The sequence below is a fragment of the Apteryx rowi genome, unplaced genomic scaffold, assembly GCF_003343035.1.
Source record: "Apteryx rowi isolate R43461 unplaced genomic scaffold, aptRow1 scaffold_15, whole genome shotgun sequence".
Classification (NCBI taxonomy): Eukaryota; Metazoa; Chordata; class Aves; order Apterygiformes; family Apterygidae; genus Apteryx; species Apteryx rowi.
This window is the reverse complement of record NW_020447752.1, coordinates 1,096,187-1,115,147: the sequence shown is the minus strand read 5'-3', so window position 1 is coordinate 1,115,147 and position 18,961 is coordinate 1,096,187. Positions and strand designations below refer to the sequence as shown.

At 41.2% G+C, this 18,961-nt stretch overlaps 1 protein-coding gene across 4 annotated transcripts; it reads right to left on the bottom strand.

Moving 5' to 3' along the window:
* Positions 1-1,716: 1,716 nt before the first annotated feature.
* CCDC62 (coiled-coil domain containing 62) lies at positions 1,717-18,179 on the bottom strand. Of its 4 annotated transcripts, XM_026058685.1 has the most exons (14): positions 18,148-18,179; positions 17,742-17,915; positions 17,297-17,419; positions 16,458-16,624; positions 15,601-15,702; positions 15,102-15,273; positions 14,916-15,017; positions 13,934-14,022; positions 12,883-12,986; positions 11,564-12,307; positions 7,455-7,635; positions 6,366-6,497; positions 4,589-4,681; positions 1,717-2,456 (listed from the first exon to the last, which is right to left on the bottom strand). In XM_026058685.1, exons 2-13 carry the CDS (start codon positions 17,842-17,844, stop codon positions 4,595-4,597), a joined length of 2,106 nt encoding a protein of 701 aa, XP_025914470.1. In that variant the 5' UTR covers positions 17,845-17,915; positions 18,148-18,179; the 3' UTR covers positions 1,717-2,456; positions 4,589-4,594. The 4 variants fall into 4 exon arrangements, with proteins under 4 accessions (XP_025914470.1, XP_025914468.1, XP_025914469.1 ...); XM_026058683.1 differs by lacking the exon at positions 18,148-18,179 and having other exon boundaries at positions 17,297-17,489; positions 17,742-18,049; XM_026058684.1 differs by lacking the exon at positions 18,148-18,179 and having other exon boundaries at positions 12,883-12,983; positions 17,297-17,489; positions 17,742-18,048.
* Positions 18,180-18,961: the final 782 nt, after the last annotated feature.

The following is an 18,961-nucleotide window of genomic DNA, read 5'->3' as shown; positions in this document are numbered from 1 at the left end:
CCGCCCCTTCCGCGCACGGGGACAAACGTCCGGCCGGAGCCGCCCGGCAGGTGCCGCCGCCCCGCGCCGAGCCCCGCCGGGCTCCTCCTTCCCCCTCTACCAGCGCTTTAGCGCGCGCACCGTTCTGGCACCTGCTCTTACTAATAAACACTCCTGTGTCTTTCTTTAAATACACCCTACAACTACACCTACAACATACTGAAGGGACTCGGGGCTTCATCACCACTTTCTTAGTCTCCCATTCAGAAAGCCAAGTAGCAGAGAGCGTCTCCACGCCCGTGGAAAGCAGGCTGCACTGGAACAGAAGCTTATTTTATTTAATAAGAATTCAGTACAAGACTACAATAGAAAGGGCACTCCCTGCAGGGCAATGCTTCCAAAAATAAGGCAGCGTTCTTCGCCAACAGATGCAGTTTCAGCTTCAGCCTCAGAGCACGGTAGATAATATAGTTGTTTTGCAAGTCACTTAATGCCTGAATAAATAACCCCCAATATTCTGCTTCTTCCAATTTCTGGATGGCAAGCCCCCCGCATGCCGGGAGAGCAGAGAACTGGAGGAGGAGGGGGCTGTGGGAGGGATGTACTGTCCAGGCAGGAATTCAAAGCAAAAACACAGCAGCAAAACAAACACAGAACAGCCCCAATACTAAATCCTACGGCTCTTCTTCCAATCCTTGTTGCATCACTTTAGCACAGTTTTAAATACCGATTTTAATCTCATGGGTACAGCATTACCATTCTAAATTCACAAGGGCAATTCAGCGTGTTTATCCAGTGGCGCTAAACATGCTGAAGCTGGAAAGCCCAGCGCACGCTAGGAAGCTGTGTGGATTTCTCCCGGGATTGATATACCAGTTTAACTCACCTAGCGCAGCATTGGTAGCTGGACAGCTTCAGAATGAGCAGCACCACGGTCTCGCTAGCAGTGGGGCTCTGGGGGGAGTTTCTGCCGTGCCCACAGCAGCAGACTGAGTACAGCGCCTGGAAAGCTGCTTAGCAGGCAGAAGAATCAAACATGCTTTAAACACTTGTGTAAACTAGCCCTTCTCTTATAAAAAACCTGGGAAGCAGAGATTACCTCTCCCCCTACAAGCAGTACAGGCAGAGGGGAAGAGTTTGCAGTCCAGAAGCTGCGATCAGAGTTGGTCTACTAATTTTAGAGGCCATTAGTACACGACGGAAAGTAGGCTCTCATTTAGGTGATGAAAGAGAAAGCTGAGAATCATATGACAGAGTTGACAAGAGGAAACCAAAGCGTAAGTGTTGTATTTCACTGCAATGAATTCACGGCAGTGGACGGGGAGGATCCTGCGACCGCACGGAGAACCCATGGAACGGATGCGCACTGGCGGCGGAGGTGACGCATTGCCCCGTTGCCCTGAGCCAACGAGCCACTCGCCAAATCTTCAAGCCAGTAACTACTTGGGACACGCAGCAGCGAGCCTGAGGGGTCCCTGCTGCCTCACCCCGCACGGCTAGGGACGTCGACCACCGAGCGGCTCCCACACGGGCAAAACGCTGGCGCTGGGCACAGCGACGTGGACTTGGCACAGGTGCCACCAAACTGCTCACAAGTCACATGCGGCAGAGTGGCCATCGAAGGCCAGCCCTGCCCTGTGCTCGAGGATCTGGCAGCTGGGGTCACGTGGCCCCCAGAACTGTCATAAATTGTCCACTAAATCTGTTGCACAGTGTGTTAAATATGCAAGAAAAAGATAAAGCACACATCACCTTTATTAGCCTATTTGACCTTTTGGTTAAAAAACATGTTCAAAATGTGATAATGGAAAACGTCTCGCCCAATAGGTCAAGGCTAAAAATAGTTTAAATGCTCCAATAGCTGGTCACATTATGTCTGTCTGTCGCCATATAGCGCCGAAAGAGGCCATACAAACACCTGAGCTTATTATAAGCTTTTGTTAGAAGAAGAAATAGCTCACGACTGGGAGAGCTGTTTTGCCCATCTCACGGGTGACAACTCTCCAATTTCAACAATGTAGGAGGTATTTCCTGGTTACCACACTAATTGGGAACTTCCTATAAACATTATTCATATCTCTTTACATGGTAAGAACTTCAGAAGAAAAACCATAAACTAACAAAAAATGAACTCTTGCCTGTGTCATACACTATAAATATTTCTGAGTCACCATAAAAAAGGTAAGAAAAATAGTTCCTATGTCATAACAATTACGCATTTTAGATTCTTAAAGAACAAACTACTATTTAACCTAAGTTCTCAGCTATAAAAAGTTCTGTTTATCTTGGCATAATTCTAAGTTTTATTTCACGATGTAATACATTCCAGCATAGTTGCATCTTTCTGGCACTTGTGAATCTTTCAAACACTCACAGAAGAACTATGGTAAAAAAGTTAGGTGACTTTCCATTGTAGCTGATGGATTGATAATCTTCAGTTCTCAAAATTAATTCTATAACGGAAACATCTTCATCCACTGCAGAAAACAAAGGTTTGGATTAAAAGACAGGAAAAGTTCCTCTAAAATATATTATATGATCACATATACATCATTTTACTGTACAGATTTTCATACTGCAGACAGAAAAAAAAATATAGTAAAAGAAATAAGAAACGAAGAGGAGAAAGGTGAGCACACCACTTCACAGAGGAACAAGAGTCTCCGTGACACCACTCAAGTGTTGTGAAATAAAATCTTTCCAGTTTGCTTTGCAAAAAGCAATGATCTTTTTGCTGAAAGCTACTGAATCAGAGTTTACAAGCAGGGGCACATGCTACACTGCCTAAAACTGAATATACCCTTTTTCTCATTCCTTTTCTCCTTTGTGGGGCTTTTCAACTCTCCCCCGCCCAATCTGTGTTTCTAAAGAAAAAATGACTGACTGATGAAAATGGCCAAATCACTGTTAGCTAATTAGGAAATAACCTAATGCTTAGTGCACTTGCCATCAAATGATTTCAAAGCAATCAAGAAAAATCAACTCAATCACTTCTCTATAAGAAATTGAACAAACATGTTAGTTATTTCTGGACTTGCTATGAGCTGTGCAAAAACTGCTTTTTATTTAACTAATCACAGTGATTCAGTGCTTTTTAATAAAGAAAGAAAGAAAATAGGAATTATGCAGCAGCCAGTGACTTGCACAGTCACTAAATCTTGTCACAGATTCACAGCAAATTGTGGGTACATTTGTTTCATCAATTCTTTCTCACTTGAAGTAAATGAGATTATTCCTGTAGGCCAAGCATGTGCTTACTGCTTTGCTGTATCAGCATGGTGCTCAGCACTTTTGGGGATTTGCTCCTGAAACTTTATAACATCAGTAGTTTCAGGATGCAAGTCCCAGTGCTGGTTTTGATCTATAAATCTCCAACTTCTGCCTAGTTTAGGGCTCATCTTTGTAGAGAAATTAGGCATCCCTAGGCAGGAATATTACAGCAATGTAAGGTAAGGTATTCTGGCTACTCTGCATCAATTTTGTGCGAGAACCCTATTAGCGTGCAGTAAACAGACCAAAGTCATTTCGAAGGAGGAGCATCTCCAGACTTAATGCAAAAAGTACCCGCAGAAACTACAGAACATTAGGGTGCTATAACCCATGCTGCTCCCCACAAGGCACGAAGGGTTTAACTCCACTGGAGTGAAACAGCGAAGGACAGCAGAATTTGAATACACAGAGAGAGAACTGAGCACCAGCTCCCCACTGGACCCAAGCTATTTTGTCTAAAAGCATCCCTGGTGTTCCCCTGAAGAATCGCTATGAACATCCAGTGCCCCACAGCTTGACGCTCTAGCTTGCTGTGGACTAACTTCCCTGTGCAGATAAGCCCCTGGGTTGTGCCAGCACTAGATCTCCCTTTTGTCAATTTTCCTCCCATTGTTACTAATTCTCATCAAGTCCCACGTGGTTTCTGGCGTTTTAACCATATCTGGTTACTCTTTTGTCCTCAGAACCAGACAACATGGTGCCTACTGCAAGCATCCACATTGTCATGTGAACGTGCAATTCACATTAATACAACAAATAATCAGACAGGGAGAAATTCCCCGATTAAAAAAAAAAAAAAACAAAAACAACCTGCTATAGGCAAGGCAGCTTTTCTATTCTGAAACATTTCTATTCAATACTTCTGTTTTTGGAGATCAGAGCCCAGGAACAATACGCAAAAACAGCCATTAGCCATGGCATTGAAAAACACTTCCCAATCTCTTATTCAACAATGCTCATATCCTTGATCCTGTTATCTGTAACACACAGAAGGACTCCAACTACAATGAACTGTGTGCAGGTACAAGAAAGACTGCAAGATCCGGAATGGAGCTGCACAATACAACTGCCCAGACTTTTTCTGGGCAGTGAGCATGAGGAATATGCTTGAGAACAGTATTATTATTTGAATAAAGGAAGTACAGGTTGCTTTAATATTTGTTTGCTGCTATAGTTATCTCACAAGAGTTTTATTGGAAATGCACTCAGAGCGGTGCACTTAGAATCTTGTGCCAGGCCCATCTCAGAAGTGCATACGCTTGTATTAATATTGCAGACGCACTTCTAAAGAGGGAACCAAAATAAAATCAAGGGAGAAAAAAAAAAATCTCATACTCACTCAAGATCATAGAGAAAAGAATGGCAGCTTAGCCTCGCTTTCTTCTGCAGCTGGTAACGGCGTTCTGCAAAGAGCCTCTGCAAGTTCTGTTGTCTATATTGTAATGCAAAAACACTACATGGAAATCACAGAACTTAAAACAGGTAACAGAAAGCTGCCAGACTCAAACTAGTGAACAGCAAAGATACACTTTTTAATCCTCTTTTCTCCTCTCTCCCCCAAACAGGGGACAGAATCCAACAGGTACAAATTCTTACTGATCAAATACTAAGGGTTATATTTAAGGTATACTGTATTTTAAAGCCCAGTTTAAAACACCCTCAGGTAAAGCTGGTTTTAAGCACAGTTGCTTGGCCTGCATAGATTAAACAAAACACGCTTGACAAGTTTGTGCCCAGAATTGCTCTGAAAGTAGATCAAAGTCCTACAGATGTGGTTCAGAAGCTGCCCCCACCAGTAAATACGAGCCTGCTTTATTTTCTATCCACTGAAGCAATCTTTCTAAATGAGAAGCCAACTTCCAAGCTCAAAAACGCAGTATCAGGTTATAAAGCAGAGTCATGCTCTCTACTAAAGGAGAGCCGGTTTAGTCAAGCTGTGATATGCCAATCAGAAGGCAGGAGCCAGACATCTGATGGGGCTGCGCAACAGCCACAAACAATCACTGCTTTGCAGAAGGTTTTTCAGGAATCCACTCTACAAGATACTCTTTGCAGAAGACTATGCTGCTGCTGTCTTTTACACTGAATGAAATCCTGCAGATGAACTCCTGAACAAAATATTGTTTCAGCTCATGCAAACACTGGCACACAACCTTTATGCTCTGTCAGTCTGTCCCAACACAATTAAGAATTTCTGGTTCTGAACACTATTGAAATTATTTTTATCTGTTACTTACAGTAATATTGTTCTGGCCAAGTTCATCTAAGTATATAAGGGGTGCAGCATTTGTAGGGAGAGGTAATACCTTTCACTGGAAAGCACCGCTGAGGTTTCAGCACATACCCGTTTCATTAAGAGTCTGCTTTAAAACCAAAAGCCCACATTCTCACTTTATGACATACATCAGTGCACATATACTCATTTCTAGTGAAAAGTGGTGCAATACCCTTGTCATAAATCTTGTCAAACATGGCGGAAATTCTTAAGGATATTCGCGAGAACAAACAAATGCCCCACTCCAATTACTTTTATTGCCCATATTCTGAGGACAAGAACCTCCCTGGCAGGGTTCAAGCTTATAAAATACACTGCCATGACAGCTACGTGCAGGTTATTTGTTTTGCCCATTCAGTACGTTCTCAGGCTCTGCAATGAAAGAACTGAAACTATTAACCTACAAAAACCTTGTTATTTATGCTGAGAGTCTGATTTATACTCAAATACAAAACTATCGTATATATCACTCCTTCATTTCCTATAGTGTCTTCCTTTCCAGAAACACACCTAACATGATAAACCAGTTCCAAATGTAAGTCATACTTGTGTTCACTTTTTTCTAGAACTCCTACAATTTGCTCCAAAATGACTTCTTCCTTCCATCTGTTTAGACACATGCAAAAATCAAATCTGGTCATGACCTTGAGGTGCCACAAAGAATCCAATAAAAAACGTCTCAAGTATTTCATGCTAAGGCACGCAGGAATTTTTTCTCTTCAGCAAAGTGCGAGGAGGATATTGTTTATAATGGCATAGCACAGGTCAAGCAGGAAGGAAAGGCTGTTCACGATGACTCTTCCCAGCTACCTAAATCTAGTCATAGGAGAGCAATAAATACCGTATTAACACCGCTGCTGTTTGGACTGCAGCGAGGGCTTGCGTGGAGGAGAGTGCTAAGCTCCAGATCAGCAACCATCTGTCGAGACTCGGCCAGCAAATGCTGCAGCTTACTTTTGCGGGAACAGGCTTCCTGGGTGAGACAGAAAGTAAGCCAAAATTATGAAATGATCTCTTTGGAAAAATTCCAAGGGTTATAACATACTAAGAATCATCACTTTCATTTCAAAATGTCTCAGTTCAAAATACTACTATATAACACTGTTCCAGAGTCTGTCATTACCCGTCTAAATGCTGACACTTCTGCTAAACAGGCAGGTCTTTCCTAGCACCAGCTTTCTAATAGATACTCGCATGCATGTGTGCATAGCACGACAGCTGAAAGCACGTGCCACTGAGGAGACAAAGCTAGTGTTTCAAATGGCTGAAAAAAGCAGCAAGTTTATTAGCAGCTCGAACAAGAGAATTTATCTTGGCAGCTGACAGAGGAAAGACAGTTGGTGACAGCTCCAAATGTCACACCAACCTCTTCCTCTAAGTCCATGCTCACATAAGTAATGAGCACAGCTGCAAGCTTGGGCAAACACTTCTAACCCTCAGCTCTTCAGGTTTCCGAGTTGGCCTGAAGTGTGCCATGTAAGGGGGCCGTGCAGATTTGGGGGTGGCTGCTGGGGCTCCTCTAAAAGCATCTGTTGAACGATACAGAGTTGGAAGCTGAGGCTAAACTTGGAAAAACAAACAAACAAACCCCACCCCACCAAAAAACAAACAACCAAACAAACCAAACAAAGGATGTTCCCAGACATCCATTCAAGCAGGATGGGGTGGAGAAAGAACTCTCTCCCAGTTTCTACTTGTATTTAGTAATTTCAGAATTCCCAGACTCAGCAAGCAGGGTGCTGAACTGCACTCCTGACCAAACTGCAACCCCATGTCCATACAGGACAAAACAGAACGTGCACAGTTACACAGCCAGCCAACCTGCAATTTGAGTCCCTACTTCTTGCATGATGATGCACATTCGCCTTCCTTCCACCAATTGCAATTCCCCCTAAAATTAATGTAACACATTCTGCAATAAAATACTAACTTGGTCAATGGTAGGATTGCAGCATCTTTTGGTTGGCTGAATCACTGAAAGGTTACTGATCTCCAGAGGGAAGTCTGCATCAGAGAATTTTTCATATATTTGAGGCCTGTCTCCTTTTTGGGTGGATGTCAAACAACAGGGAGAATCCAAGTGAAAAGAATTCAGATCTGCATTTTCTTCACTGTTAATAAAATTAAGACATTGCCAGAAACAGTATCATCATTCTTTCTAAACTTTCAAAGAAAAACCATGGGACAAGATACTCATGGGTCCTGATCCAAGGCAATAGTCAAGCATGCGAGATTACTCTGTTCCTTAGAGTTGTTCCCACATTTAACAGCTTCATTTTATCAGTTTCGTCCTCTGATGAACATTCAAGCTGTTTCAAGAACACCTCTATTACCACATGCTTTAATAACTATTTAACTTTACAAAGAGCAAACACATAAGGCAATACCTAGTTCCTCCCAATACTCGAGTACTCTTTCTTCTCTCAATCCATTCTCCTATTTTTTTTAATCAACCATTAAGCAAACTTAGTATTTGTAGGTGCACTTCTAAAGAGAATCTTACAGACTTTTAAAGTCATTATCTCACTTTGGAGATCACAGGACAGTTTCCTCCAAGAGACTTTATTTATTTTTAATACAGAAGCAAACTGTACATTTGAAGTGCAATTTTGGTAAACTGTCATTAAACCCAAAACTCAGTTGCTTGACAACTATTTCAGTGTAGAGCTGAAGCCTAAGAGCTATTGGCATGAATATTCCCCAAGGTTTTAAAGCAAAACAAAGTATTAATTTAGCACCAAATACATTTTAGTCTATTTAGGAGTACCTGAAAAGCAAATAAAATGTCAGCTAAAGCAACAAATCATACCCAGCACATTATTACTGTCCAAACACGGACTCACAACCATCACAAGCTTGCCCTGATACAAAAGGTCCTTTAGCCCTTAATATACATGTCAAAAGATTGAAAGTTTTCTCTGTTACACTTTCTCACACTAAAACTTAACTTTGTTATAGCCTACCCTACAGAAACAGTTCTTAATTTTAATTGCTTAAAGGTCAATTTTATCACTATGTACCAAATTCCTCTCACAGCTCCAATACCAAATAATCACAGGTTAAAACTAGAATTAATAAAAGCTGTAGCATATTAGAAATCATCTCGATCATCTACTCTAGCAGTACAGGAAGCCAGCAGCACCCTAACTATATGTTAGGCCCCGAGGATTAGAATAACTGTCAGAGGAACGAAGTTTCAGAGAATAAGAGAAGTCACCTGCCCCCACGCTAAGTTTTCATACAGCACCGAATGCAGCCTGGAGCTTGGTCAAAGGTACGCCCGGGTATCTGCTGGCAGTTTCAAGTTATGCATTTCATTTTCATATTTCACGTTCATTTTCAACAGCTAATTTCTGCATCATACAGGTTTAAAACATGTATTATTCTTATCTGAAGAGTGAATAAAATAGTGGCTATCTCCCAAAATAAAACATTTCTGTATTCCTTACTCTTCTGAACACAGCAAGATTTACTAGTCCTGCCTGATCAGTTAAGTAACTAAAAATAAATAATTTTTTTTAAGAAAATACTCTTTTCAAATTTGTAACGTTTCATTAAATATTCTTTAGATATTTATTTGGGTGAAACAATACATTCCATACCTGGCAAGACTGTTACAGAAAGGTTTCTTTTTAAATGACATTCCATCTAAGAAAAAGCCCATCTGAGAGATGCCAGCTCAGAATTGTATGCTCTGCCTCGTTTTACTTCTCTTGCAAAACACTAGAACACAACAGGCTTTTAAGAGAGAGGAGTTCATGTCTGCAAGCTTCTGAGAAGAAAAGGCCCTTTAGGAGAGATCTGACCAAGATGTAGCAGCCTCGAAGTAGGAGATAGAGGTTATTCAATGAACACAGCCAGTTTTGAAGAATACGCAAGTGGTGGTGGCGGGGGGGAGAAATAAACAGGTCTGGTTTTGAGGCAGTGAGCTGTTCTAAGGAACAGGGGGAGTAGGCCAGCAGGAGCACGCAGAACAAATAACTCTGCTGAGGCTCCAAATTTAAAAACAGAATCTGCATTAACATCCAAAGTCAGCAATATTTCTCCAACAGAAATGAAGTCACACCAAGTCAGAGCACAAAGAAATGATTCCTGCATTACAGTATTTCACAATCACTCTTGCAGTTAGATAAGGTATTTCAGTAAGTTAAGAGCCTTCTTGTTAGCTGTTCCAGAATTCAGGAACTCATGTCAAAAATATTTGCTGGGTTGACAGGGAGGTGCCAGCACCCTCCCCTACACACCAAATACATCATCAGCACGAGGAAGCCAGCAATGGAAAACTGGAGGATCCACATTCAAGTCCCAGAAGGAATGTCATGTTGCCATTAATGCCTGAACAATAAGTCCACACTGACGACTGCAACACTAAATTTTCCTCCCATTTAAGGGGAGAGAATGTATTTGGTGGCAGATGAGACAGTCAGCAGTGGCTGGACAGCAGACAGTTTGGGGGTTTTCTCCAAGGAACAGAGCGCCTAGGAACAAATGCATGTATTGAGAAAACTTGACAGCTCAGCAGTAGCAAATCCCAAATGAGTAGAGCGGCTCTCCCTTGCTGAAGGAAGTCTGTTCTATCTACATTGTCTGTGTTGAATTTGTTCCTTCTCCCCCTCAAACCACCTCAGGAGCAAGACAAAAACTTGAAGCAGTTTTTATCTCAGAAAAGATTTGGAGGCATGGGAGTGTGTCATTTGTGCTGCTGGGGTGAGCAGATTAGAAAAGATCAGGGTAGACCTAAGGGGAACGGATAGAGCCTTTCTTATGATTTAAAGAAAACGGAAACCAGACAGTCCGTACACAATGTGAAGCTCAGCTAAGTTGCGCGTGTATGTGCCAAGACAGCACTCTTTTTTCACTGGCTGCCCATTCACCTTGTTTCTGAAAACGTCTGTCTCTCTGCAGTAACAATTTCTGTAATTTCTTTTTTTGTTTTAAAACAATACAGAACAAAAGCATTGGTACATCAGGCATTTCCCTTCCAGAATGCTAATCTGTTCGGATGCTGGGCCAGACTTGCTGGTAAAATTCTTAGCAGGTTTAAACAGCTGTTCATTTACTGTACTCAAACTGCACCAGCTGAAGAACTGCTCCTCTTTCTCCTCCTCCTCTTTAAAAGGCAGCTATGAAATCTCTGTAAAACTTCAGAAATCCTTCTAAAATACAGTTGGTAATTGACCAGTAGGTTAGTTTTTTTAAAGGAAATAGAGGAAATTAACCTTCATGAGAAATCCACAGAAACATTCACAGCTTTGAATGTCCTTGCTTGTGCAGGCATAAAAACAACTTCTATAAATGTGAAGCAGCATTTATATCCTGGAGACGTTTGAAAACCACTGAGACATGTAAGTATTTTTATGACACTTCCCAGCATTAGAAAACTCATTCTGCTCATCTCCAACTACACATCCCTTTTCTTCCCCCAACACAAACACAAGGATACAGTCCCAAGACACACCAGAGAGCTGACAGATTGTTGTACTTTAAACTTTGCCATCTCATTTTCTTGCCCTGAGTGAGGAAAGCAGCCTGTATGGAAGAGACCTGTCCTACATTCCTACCTCGTCACTGTGTGATTTCTCAATAAAAATAACACAGTCACTATAGCATCACACAAAATACAAGTTTGTTTCTTGCCTTACAGAAACGTCACTTCAGAAGCCCAACTCCGGACTGAACATATTTTACCCAGAGTTAAAAGCAACATCTAGGCTCTCCAAAAATCAGAAGATTTTTAAAATCTGTATTTTTCCTCCTTAATGAGTTTATTTGGCAAATTATGCAGTATTGCAGCTTTTCCTGCCCAGACAGCTCTTGTGGGTAAGAGATGTGAAAAAATAAATGCATAAAAATAATGATACCTTAGAGCTATTTTAACTTATTTTAAATTTTAATTTTCAAGTCGGTAGTCTAATTTTAAAACAGAAGTTACTTTCATCATCACTCGAGATAATGCAAATTATTGATAGCTTGTCCACCAAGTTTCTACATAATTATAGCTTGTACCAATCTATTTCTTAAATGTAACGAGTACATAACCTTTTCAGGCTGGCACACTTTCTCTCTTGTGCAGTCTTGAGAGAGTTGCAAGTTTTTCTGTGCCATGTATTTCCACTTCCTTTTATGGGTTTGAAAATCTTCATCCATTCCAGATCCGATATGGGCTTCCACCATGCAGCTTTTTTTATGATGAAGTTATTACTACAGGAATCAGATTCAGGCTTGTGAGTTGTACTAAGAGTCTCTCTGCTTTTTTGGCTGCATAAAATTTCATTTCTCTCTTCCCAGATTTTATCTTCATTATCAGTTTTGTCAGATAAGATAGTGTCCTGGATCAAAGTACTTTGTGAATCTACACAAGATTTAAAGTTGGGCCAATGCTCACATACAGGTAAAGATGACTCAAAGGTTTGATGCTCTCCACTTTCCAATCCATTCTCGGAAATTTCCCCATCTCTCAGAGGTCTTACGTTGTTTGTATCGCAAAATGCTTTGCTGTCTGGCTCATCGGAGCTTGATGCAACATCCTGCTTTTCCTCTTCTTCCATAAGGACAGCCAAGCCTTTCACAACTTTTTGACGCCGATTTAAGTTTGCTGAGATAGTTTTCTCCAAGTCTGATGCATTCAGTAACAGTCCGTTCTCTACTTCGCACACCTCAGGGATGGTTTTTAGCCTACACTTCTGAACTCGTGCAGTTCCACCTTCCTCACATACGGTGCCCTCACTCCTAACCGTGCCTGTTTCACTGTTACTTTCAGGGGCAGGGAATGCCATACCGATGCTACAACGGCATGATAAAGAACCGTCACAAATATTGCATTCAAAGAGCATACATAACTGTACTCACGGTAAGCCATACATTAACCACAAGCTGTAGCCACAGTTCAGCAGTAGTTTACAGACAGCCGTATCCTGCCAGAACCCTACAGAAGCCTGCCCAGATTTGACTGTAGGTTACTTTGCAGAATCACTCTGAGAGTTCTTTCATATTCTATATAGTGTGGTAATTCTGTCTGAACCTCTAGGGTGTGCACCAGTTTCCTAATTTGAAAGCAAAATAAACTTCGATTTTTAAACAAAAGAAATAGCAGGCCAGACTAATGCCCTTATCACCTGACTAGCCCATTTTTTAAAACAGCATGAACTGATTTGCATACAATACTTTATTCTATGACTGATACTCATGGCGTCTTCTGACCCCATAAAACAGGTATCTGACAACTGCATTGGGTATCTGTGGTTGAGCCCAGCAAAGTCTTGACACAGCACACATCTGTTTCAGAATGCTAACTGCAGCTGAACAATAAAACATCTGTTCTCAGAAAGTAAGCTAGTATAAAAAATAGGTTACTTTACCTCATTTCATGTGTCTTCTTTTCATGCTTTTGCCTTAATTCCTGTGAACTCTCCAAATTGAAATGAAGAAATTGCAAGTCACGTTGCTGTTTTACATAGATCTGCTTAAAAATAGAGACGCACTTTAGTGAAAGTCTAAAGTACAAGAAACAGGTAAAAACACACTGCTTTTTATCCAAAAACATCCTCAAAATATTTTTTAGGCCAATATCTGTAGCCAAAACCTGCCAGATCTGAAGGGCCATCTCAGCATGTATTTAGCAAAACGTAGTATGCTTTGCCATGTTATGTGGATAAGGACAATATAAATTATTTCTATTAGAAGATTGCTGTGGTCTTCTAAAATAGAACTAATACAACAAATACAGTATTATTACTGTTATTTAATACTTAACATATCTTGTTATTATGTTGTTCAACGTTCTGCAAATTACAGCACAAGGATCGAGGATCATGGTGTTCAGCTTGCACTGCAAGGAATTTTGTGTAGAGGTAACACAAAAGTTCACATTGATCAACTATTAGCAGTAAAAAAAATTGAATGTGCTTTGGGAATCTCAAATGACTGCAAGCAAAAGCACTAGTTTTAAGTCTCTTTTGAAGCAGTTCTTCTAGTACACTATGCCTCTCCAAGCTGCAGGAGTTCACCTTGGGCATGTGTGTGAGGCAGCACACTCACAGCCCCCACTGCCTTTCACGTGACTTCTTGGAGCCTGGCACTTTCTGGTTATAAAAGTGCCCTGATGAACTGTTTATCTAGATAGGGTGCCCCACTTACTGCTGCGAGGGTGATATTTACTCATTGCAGTATTGAGTAAATACATTTATAACTCTAAAGGCTAACAGCACATGTAAATATAAGGATTTACATCATGGGTTTTTAATTAAAAAAAAAAAAAACTCAGCATTCTATAGTGATCCCAGCAGGGCAGCAAGAAGAAATTTGATTTTTTTCTTATTTAAGAACAGCTACTTCCAACTTTTTATACCGTTCTATACAGATCTAATGTTACTGCAAAATTCCTTCATAATCTCGTAATTAGGATTGTACCTGCCGCAAACTTGATAGTTCTGTGTCAGTCCGTACTTGTTTAGATTTGGCAAACTGAAGAAGTTGATCCTTTCTATTTGCTTTCTCAGCTGTTTCAAAACACACAGTTTTCAAATGACTTACTTTAATTGAATAGATACACACCAAGTACATTTGTACATGCATCTGTCAGTAGTAGCAGAAGCAAATACATAAACAAAATAAAAGCATTTTCTTAAGTTCAACAGGATCTTTTCCCCCTCCAAATAAAAATACCCACTAAAATCATGAGACAACTAAACAGACCAAGTATTTTCCTAGGACCTAGGATTTTAGTAGTGGCAATATTTTACCTCATTGACTAATTTATTTTTATTTTTGATATTCTTTCATGGAAAGGAAATGACAGCAATCAGTTTTATTTCATGTCTGTACCGGGAAGGGCTACGAAATACTTCCCGTTATTATTATTTTTAACATAGTTATTCATGGGATCAATATTTGGCAAAGATAATGGGAGGAAAAAAGGGACAGGAAAGTAAACTGTCTCCCAGTATGGGACATCTTTGGTCATCTAATTTTTCAAGGCATACCAATTGTCTGTAAGAGTATTGAACCAACAATTGGCCTTTTTTCAGGAATAAACTATTTTCTATGCAACTTGCGTCAGGAGGAGGAAAATCACCCCTATCTTTTATATTAATACCATAGGCAGACAAGAGAGTCCCAAAAACTTTCAAGAGAGAATCCTCTGAGCTGTTTACTCCTCCACGCATTATCACATAAAAGCACAAAGTTGACTAGAAAGATTTTATAAACTGCTCTTGCAGCAGCCCTAAGATATTGCTTTCATAAAAGAATGACACACAGAGGCATATACCTTTATTAAACTGCAATAAAGGTAGGTAAGAAGCTGCCTCCTTCCTAGACATTAGTGGACTGTTATCTAAAAGTCTCCCATGTGCTGAAAGTTAAGGCGTGAAAGCCAACTGCCCACACTTACCACTAAGTGCAAGCTCATTCTTCAAGTAGCCATTCTCTTGTTTGAGCTGCATGATTTCTTCCCGCTGCTCATTATTTTCTTTCATCTTTTCACAGAGGTCATCTTTAAAACAAAATATAATGCTTCCAGAATGAAAAGGAAGCACACTGATTTATACTGAATTCAGTGCCTGGTATAAACATTTACCTTTCAGCTTATTTGTTTCAAGCAGTAGTTCCTTCAGTCTCAGTTTAAAGTCTTGCTTTTCTTTGTTGATACTGAATTCCTCTGACTTAGCTGCATGCAATGCACTCTCCAACTGTTTGAATTTAGATGTAAATTCAGTAATGTGATCAGTTGCTTCAAGTATATCCTTGTCCTGAAATATGAAATAAAATATATTCTTCACTACTGTTTTATCTTTGTTTCACGGATCTTGACAAAACAACAGTACTGCAGTAGTTATAGCTACTTCACAGCTTTTATTTTAGCTCTAGGGAGAAGGAAAAAAAAATCAAAGCCGGGAAACAAGCATGTTTTTGAAAGTAAATCAGTTTCCTGTTTGTTGACCACTTTTCCCTTCTCAAACAATTCTAAGAATGAAACAGTAATGTGATCAACAGTAACAGAACCACGGTGGTGTAGTCACTAATAACTTCACTGCAGTTTGACCATATTTAGTGCCTGATAAGACGACAGATACTACCTTCAACTTGAGCATAGTAAGAAGCTCCTGCTCTCTAGCTTGCAGCTGGCCTATTTTAGCAGACAGTTCCAACACGGAGCAGTTGAGATTTTGATTTTTCTCCTAGTGAACAAAAATAAGCGTCAATTACTACTTCAGTAATTCAAAGATACTATTTTTCCAGTAAATACATGCACAACTTTGTTTAAACGTCAGGAATGGGAATGTGCGATTCTGTGGGGATTTGGAGAAAGAAGAGTAAGAGTCAGCCTTGTTCCCCAATCCATTACAATCAAACTTGCTTGCCATCAATGGTCTTAACATCCTGCTTATCTTAATTTAAATTGATAAGATGCATGAAAATGAGGCGTACTGCCTTATTGTACTGTATACACAGGAAAAATTATCACAGTAAACACATTATTGCCAAATCAGTTTAAAAAAAAATCTGGAATGGTTAAACACCAATTATTTTCATGTTCTTAAACCAGTTACAAGATGTTACAATTTGTAACAGTAACCAAAGCTGTAAGTAAAACTTTCTGGAACTTTCTAACCCAGTGGCAACACTGTTTCAGGGGCCAACACTGCCTTTTACAGTCAAAATGCCTCACATTTTGGAAGCAAGTTGGTGCTGAGCAGTGTTCCTCCAAACTAAGCAAATAAACAGCAAACTCCAAATCTAAGCTTGGGAAAGCCTTTTTTTTTTTTTTTAATGAAAATCAGAGCCATGCCTTAATCTAACGTTATTGCATTAGAAGACAAATACAGTTCAGAAGCCTTAATCTGAAATATTTATTCACTGGTGGAACTCACAAATGTCACTGGCATTCTATACATGCACGGACTGTGAAATCATGCTATCACTCAACTCCTACCTCCAGAACTTGACAGTGAAGAGTTGTGTCTGTTGTTTTTTGAGATAGCTCTTTAAACTTCTGTTGTGTATGCTCAAGTGTTGTCTTACTGTCATTCTGCTGAGATTCTAAAAGCTTTAACCTTTTGGTTAGTGTTTTTATAATTTCATTTCTCTTGTGCAGCTCATCTGGAAAAAAAAGCAAGGAAGTATTTGTGAGAAAACAGCTCAGACACTACCTACGCAATCTTTAAAATGGCAAAAATAATTTAATCTAGTGTTTTAAAATCACATAATTCAGAAATGGATGCTAAGGTTGCACATGCTGAAGTAGAATCACATACTTGACATTTTTTCCCCTCCTAGATTGCATGTTCTCATATTTCCATCGTTACCAGGTCAGACGGATTATGAATTCTGTTCTGACCTATCTTTTGAGTATGGCTGTCAAACAAGACTATTCAGAGCTTCGAGGTGGTTAGCTGGGGTGGCTTGTGGACAGTGTCAAAACTGTGCAGCTGAACCTCAGAGCACAGAGCTCTGCAGTATACCACTATGTTTGCAAACTGCTCTCTTCCCCCATATGTAATTTATCAATTTTTTTTTTTTTTTAAAGAGTCCACAGAAACAGCTTACAAATTGAAATGAGAAAGTGTTATCCGATTATCAAATCCACCTCAAAATCATGACCATTTTTGGTCCATCTATTGCATATGTTTTGATCTCAGAAAGGAGACAACCAAATTTAATGCTGAAGGGTAGGAAGCCATTCCTTAAAGGATGGAACACTGTTATCCAGGGGTCTAAGCACCTGAAGGTACTTACAAGACCAGAGCCTTGTGCTCTACGCACACCACTCACTTTCCAGTAAGTTGCACCGTTCTGCTAAAGTCAGTATTCGTTGCCGATCATCTTCCCAGGCTAGAAGCTGTCTCTGGTGCACTGCAACCATGTCATTGAGTTCCTTGTCACGATCTTTCAGTTCTGCAATTAAAAGCTGGAGTTCATGCCTCTGTTTCTGAATGGTGCTGTTCTCAAAGCTGGGGCTAAGTTTCTATAAAAGATAACAAGCGGGACACGTTTCAGCATAAAGAAAAAGTGACCAGCTCTCTGATAATAAACTCCAGGTTTGAAGTTATTCTAAAGTAAAGTATTATTTCTACATTTAAAAAGGAGACCATCCCAAAATGTTCCTCACACTTGCCATACCACCTGTGGCCCTTGACTGAAACCATTAGTGGTGCAACTGCTACTTTCGTGTCAGAAATAGAGTGCACTGATGGTTAAGCTTATTTTCGTTTTTTACCTGGGGTGAAGCAGGAGGCGGCAGTGATGAATTCATAGGGGTCGGGGGTCAGACTTCCACCACGCGCTGGTGGATACTCATAAATATTTGCGACCTGTAACATTCAGCTTGGAGGCTCCATCTGATTTGAGCGCTACATGATTACCCACCAGCACCGCTTCTGATCCGGCAGCCCTGCAAGGATAAAAAGCCGGTGAGAACGGAGGGAGGTCGGGGCACAGCCCGCGGCCTCGAGCAGGCGCCGCGGCCTGAGGAAGGCGCTTGCCGGGGCGCCACGAGCTCCGGCTGCCGTCGCCTCGCCGCCGTTCCGCCCTGCTCCGCGGATCCCCCCCGGCCCGCTCGCACACGGAGAAGGGCCTCCTCCCCCCCGCCCCGCGCCCGTTACCCCGCGCGCCCACAGACCCACCGCCGCCCCCGCGCCTGCGCGCCGAGCCCCGCCCCCCCGGCCGTTAGGCCGAAGCCCCGCCCCCGGGCGGCCGTTAGGAGAAAGCCCCGCCCCCATGCCGAGCGGCGGGGTTGCGGGTTCGAGTCCCCGCGCCGCGTGTTCGAGCTGCCCCAGGCCCCGGAAAGCTTTCCACGGCCTGGACCCCAGCACGAGAATCCGACTGGATGTTAAGAAATAAAGTAAAAACCCCGCTCGGCTCTTTAAGGGGAAGGGCCACAGAGATTCAATTACCTGATTATATATGTTATTCCCAATTAACAGATCAGCTTAAAAACAAACAATCAAAATCACAGAAAAAGGAAAACAACTGGCAGAGGCTGAAGTATCCAACATGTCACCCGCTTCGGTTTAAACCTACCTAGGTTTGACAGTGACTAGAAAACGTCAACTCCAGGATGCTGTTGCCAGGGAATATTTAACGTGATTAAATGGAGCCGTGAGATACACAGCACCAAATCTATGCTTGAAGCTGTCTGGTGGAAGTATGAGGGCTCCCACCCTTCACTTCGCCTCACCTACTGCACGAACGCGGTACGTGGAAACAAACAGCAGTCGCTATAGAGTTGTGTCGCTTACTACCGTTCTTCAATGCGCAGTACGCTAAAAGCATAAAGTCAATGACAATGCCTCATCTAGAAGACTGGCAAGATCAGGAGTTAGTTCAGAATTATGGAAATAAGCTATTTTTAAAGCCTAATGTTCTTTAGTATTTCACTTAACACTATTAAGATCTTTTTTACATTCAACAGTTTTCTAAGAACAAAATATTAGGTTA

Bases quoted from the DNA above. Each gene is read 5' to 3' on its own strand.
- CCDC62 (XM_026058683.1), bottom strand. From the start codon at position 17,777: ATGAATTCATCACTGCCGCCTCCTGCTTCACCCCAG. The intron at 15,274-15,600 runs GTAGTATCTGTC...TTCATATTTCAG, and splicing joins TTACTATGCTCAAGTTGAAG to GACAAGGATATACTTGAAGC. The intron at 7,636-11,563 runs GTTATGTACTCG...TTTTATTAACAG, and splicing joins AAGTGTGCCAGCCTGAAAAG to TGAAGAAAATGCAGATCTGA.